The sequence below is a fragment of the Chiloscyllium plagiosum genome, chromosome 35 (genome assembly GCF_004010195.1).
Source record: "Chiloscyllium plagiosum isolate BGI_BamShark_2017 chromosome 35, ASM401019v2, whole genome shotgun sequence".
Classification (NCBI taxonomy): domain Eukaryota; kingdom Metazoa; phylum Chordata; class Chondrichthyes; order Orectolobiformes; family Hemiscylliidae; genus Chiloscyllium; species Chiloscyllium plagiosum.
The window spans coordinates 39,189,041-39,194,132 of NC_057744.1; the positions used below are offsets into that span (position 1 = coordinate 39,189,041).

A 5,092-nucleotide genomic window follows, 5' to 3' on the forward strand; every position below is an offset into this window, starting at 1 on the left:
ATTAAGGGTTGGTAGGTATAGGACAGATGTTAGGGGTAGATTCTTTACTCAGCGTGTCGTGAGTTCATGGAATGCCCTGCCAGTAGCAGTGGTGGACTCTCCCTCATTATGGGCATTTAAGCGGGCATTGGATAGGCATATGGAGGATAGTGGGCTAGTGTAGGTTAGGTGGGCTTGGATCGGCGCAACATCGAGGGCCGAAGGGCCTGTACTGCGCTGTATTCTTCTATGTTCTATGTTCTATGTTCTATGAACCCAAGATCCTTAGAAAATACGCTACAAGTTTAGATAGAGAATGGTGCAGGCCTGTTCCTTTGCTGTTTTTTTTGTTTTTTGTTTATCCCTCTGTACATCAATGCTGTTCAGAATCCTGGTATTAACTTTTCCTTGGTGTTTGATCTCCAAAAGTGCAGCAATGAAGGTGTTCAATGAAACAACAGAGCATACAGATGTGGGTGGTGTGTATGATATTGTTCATATGTACTTTGAAAAAGTGTTTCATAAAATGCTACATAAAATATATTAGGATAATCATATGGGATTTAAAGAACTATAGCAGTGTCCCAATGAAATCAGCTTGGGCTTAAAGTGTAGTGATGAAGAATTCTTTTCCAGTGTCCAAGAGCGAATGATGGTGCCTTCAAAGCTCAGTATAAGGACCACTGCTCTTTCTGACATGAATAAATGAGCGTATTAATGGATTTCTGTGTCGGAGCAGAAAGAAAATATTTGCAAATGACATGAAGCTTGGAAATATTGTGAAAAGTGAGAATGATATTAACAGACACACCGAAGAGTCTGTGCTGTCTGACTCTATGACATAGGCTGGGGAAACAAGTTAGTAGAAATTAAGTATAGAGAAATGTAAAATATTTATTTTATCAAGAAAAAAAGCAAGCAGAAATATAGGTACTTCAAATCATGAAAGGATTTTAATAGAGTGGACACAGAGATAATTTTTTCTCTTGCAGGAAAGAACACATATTGGAAGTCATCAATAAAAGACAGTCACTAAGAAACCCAACAGGGAAGTCAGGACATACTTCTTTACTTAAACAGTGCTGAGAATGATTAACTCACTGCTGACACTGGTTAGATAATGTAAATGTGGCTAAGGAGAAACTAGGCAAAGATATAAGGGAGAAGAGAATGCTGGGTTATGATGACAGCTTTAGCTGAGGAAAAATGGGAAGAGGTTGAAGTGAAGTATAAACACCAACATGGTCTGGTTGAGCTGAATGAAACATCTCTATATTGCCTATCCTGTATAATCCCATGCAAACTAAATGGCAGAATTTTCAAGAGTTACGGAACAGAGAAAGACCAGTGAGTGCTGAATTGCCTCCTCCTACCTAAATGGTTTGTTTGCATTTGAGGAAGATGTTGGCAATGGCATCTGAGGATGCATGCTGTGGTGGAATCGGTAGAACTGAATGATGTTTGGCAACTGGCAGTGATAGATGAAAGAAGGAAAGCGGAAAATGATAGGAGTGGAAACAAGAGAATGGACTCTAAATTGGGCTGTGGGAAATGCTGTTGGGTCAAGTAATTGAAATATTTCTGGTATTATACCAGGACTTCAAGAAGATGGATAACAGTACTGTTGATGTGAAAGATCTAAAATAAAAACACAAAATGCTGAAAATATTTAGTAGTACTTGGGCAGTTTTTTAATGGAGAGAAACAGGATTAATATTTTGGGCTGATGATTCTTCAATAGATCCTTCACAGTGGCAATCCTGTTATTCATCTCCTGTACCACTTTCAATTATACCTGCTTTGTGCTGGTAGCAGTTTCTTTTTCACACTGATGGAAAACAAAATCTCTGAGCCCAACAGAACATCACTAAACTTGGGTGCAGCTTTGCTTTTACTGCATTGATAAATGACTTTTCACTCCTTTAAAATAGCATCAATATAATGTCAAAACATTATACATGCATTGTTTACATGCCAATCCAATTTTACATGATTGTTTTACATGCATATTTACATTTTTGTGTTTCTTTTGTGTTAAAAGAGCTCGAAGGGAGAAGTTCTTTGAGTTTCCACTTCTACAGCGTTACCTGGCTTGCAAGAGTCGCTCCTATTATTTTGTTTGCATGTACTACATGAGGCAGCTACTTATGTTGGTGTTCATTTCTGCTGCCTGCCTTTATCTCGTCTATTGCCATTTCCCAGCATTTTTCCAGGATGAGTTCAGTTGCTCCATCAAATCAGGACTCCTGGCCAATGATCCTGGCATCCCATCTGTGATTCAGTGTAAGCTGACTTCAGTGACTATATTCAAGATGATTAGTGTGGTTAATGGTGCTGTCTACCTTCTCTTAGTCCCCATGATTATTTACACCCTACTGCAGCTCTGTTACTGGGACAAACAATTTTTGGCTGTATATGAGATGCTTCCTGCATTTAACTTGGTTAGTAAGAAGATGCTGGGTTGTGCTCTGAATGACCTCAACATCATTCTCCATTTGCTGCGTGCAAACATCAATCAGCTGGAGTCATTTAACCGTCTGGCCATGGTGTGCGTTGTGAAGGATGTGAGTGCAGGGGGACATGGTTATACCCTGTTAGATATGATGACACTGCTTGTAGGATTGGAAAACTACACACGTGAAGGTGGCGGCTATACCACTGCAAGCACAGAAAATGGGGAAATTGGATTGCATCAGCGGGGATATTTGGGTTCTCAAGGAGAACAGTATCAGGGTAAGTGACAAGCAACAATAGTACAATAAAGTGATCTCAAATTTCAAGCTAAATCCTAAATGCATAACACAGCAGCAATAAATCAGACAATGGCAACAGGAGTGTCTTTTAATTAACTCGTGATGTGGGAGTTATTGGTAGACCAGTATTTTCTGCCCAATTCCAGAACATTTAAGTCAGGACAATGGTAAATTTCTCATCTACCTGCTGGCCTTAATAAGTAGAAACTTTCCCAAGTTGCTACAGTGTACCTTGTCATGATTCACACTGTTTCTACAGCATGCTGGTGGCACAGAGAGAGGATATTTAAACAGGTATTTAAGCTTATGAACAATTTCCCTCTCCAAGGTGCCGCATGGTCATCATTCCAGCTGTCCTTTCAACATAGAAACAGAGAAAATAGGAACAGCAGTAAGTCATTCAGCCCTTCAAATCCACTCTGCCTTTCAATACGATTGTGGTTTAACATCCAACTCAGTAGGCTTATGCCCGAAACGTCGATTCTCCTGCTCCTCGATTGCTGCTTGACCTGCTGTGCTTTTCCAGCACCACACTCTCGACTCTGATCTCTATCCTCTGCAGTCCTCACTTTCTCCCATCCAACTCAGTGCCCTAATTCCATTTCCTCTTTGATCCCTTTAGCCCTAAGCACTATATGTAAACCCTTCTTGGAAACAACAATCTTTCTCTTCACTCTCACAAGTAGCAAATACATTGTGCCTACTGGATAGGATCAACTTCTGCAGTTTCTCTAACCTGTGTTCCCCTTATTGTCACAGCAATCTCATTCTGATCCTGTTTCTCTACGAAATCTAAGACTTGAAGCAAAATCCAACATACTCCTTCATGATGAAGTGTCTCCAACATACACTTCAACTCAACGTTGCTGAACAGAATAATCCTAAATGGAGTCATCTTAAGCAGAAATGTTCACTTACAACACTTCCCTGTCCCCAAACTGTTATTAGTTTCAAGGCTTTTTAATGACTGAAGCACCAATCATTAAAAGCAAATGAACAACAAATTGATCATTTACATTAATCAAAAACCCTAACCAATAAACTAAATAACTTACCTACTTGACTCTCAACACTAATGGCCAGATTTGAATTTTGCTTTCTGTTGTCTGCCACTCCACTCCAAATAATCTTTGCTATTGTCCATTGGCACACAGCATTCAAATTTGCCTGATCTCCCTGCATTGATGCTTGTTGTAACTTCCTCAGTATTGATGTAGATAGAAAGTTACCAAAACTGATAATCTGAAATGGAAAAGGGAAGATTGTGAGAAAATACTGTTTTGCATGTCAGTTTCTCTTAAGTTAAAAGAAAACTTGCAACCTCAGCATTGGATCTAATAAACATGCACTGGATTTTATTAGTGTTAACATGATTACATGATTAAGGTGTTTGCATTCTTACAGCATTCAACCAAATCTTAAGGGATTCCAAAATACTTTACAACCAATGAGATATTTTTCAAGAGCAGTGAGTTGTGTTTCACAGGCAAACACCGTAGTTAGTATGCACACAGCATAATCTTCAAACCAAATGATCAGTTAACATGGTTTTGACAGTAGTGATTGAGAGATTGATGTTCCCCAACTGATCAGATCATTACATGCTTCTCCTCCAAATCTGCTCCAGTTGGTATCTTTAATCCAACTCAGAGAGCAAACCTGGCCATTCTTTTAACATCTCATCAAAATTTCAGCTCTTCTAGCAATGCAGTATTTCCACCAAACCGCACAGCAATATCAATATTGATTATAGTTTTAAAGTCAACAAAGGTTTAAAATTCATAAAATCTTAAGTGTGTTATTTATAAAATGTATATTCATATGCCATTTCTCTGATTATAATACAGGACGATTTCAAACAAGGGAGGCTACAGATTGGACTTGTGGAAACCCTCAAAGCTCCTCAAGTTGCTGATATCACAACAATGGCAACAACTCCAATAAATGGACTCTGCAATTTCCCACATTTTGCCTTAAATGTATTTGTGATAAAATGTTAAAGCACATTCACTGAACATGTACTCAAAGGACTGTAACAAATTATTGTATTTCATACAGGTTAGGTGGCACATATTATTGTTTTCATAAAAAAGTTTTATTTTATTCTGTTCTCTGTATCTGAAACTTTATGAATTGATGTGCATTACTGGTTATATGGGACATGATTCGGAGATGCCGGTGTTGAACTGGGGTGTACAAAGTTAAAAATCACACAACACCAGGTTATAGTCCAACAGGTTTAATTGGAAGCACACTAGCTTTCGGAGCGACGCTCCTTCATCAGGTGATTGTGGAGGGCTCGATCGTAACACAGAATTTATAGCAAAAATTTGCAGTGTGATGTAACTGAAATTATACAT

General features: G+C 38.7%; 1 protein-coding gene across 1 annotated transcript in view; it reads left to right on the top strand.

Annotated features, from left to right (window-relative positions):
• Window positions 1–4,856, top strand: part of LOC122540556 (pannexin-3-like) — a 119,161-nt gene extending 114,305 nt beyond the window's left edge. Inside the window, exons 3-4 of the mRNA XM_043676423.1 lie at window positions 2,021–2,712; window positions 4,580–4,856. Of these exons, the coding sequence (XP_043532358.1) occupies window positions 2,021–2,712; window positions 4,580–4,647 (760 nt within the window). The 3' untranslated portion in view covers window positions 4,648–4,856. The remainder of the gene's footprint in view (window positions 1–2,020; window positions 2,713–4,579) is intronic.
• The last annotated feature ends 236 nt before the right edge of the window (window positions 4,857–5,092 follow it).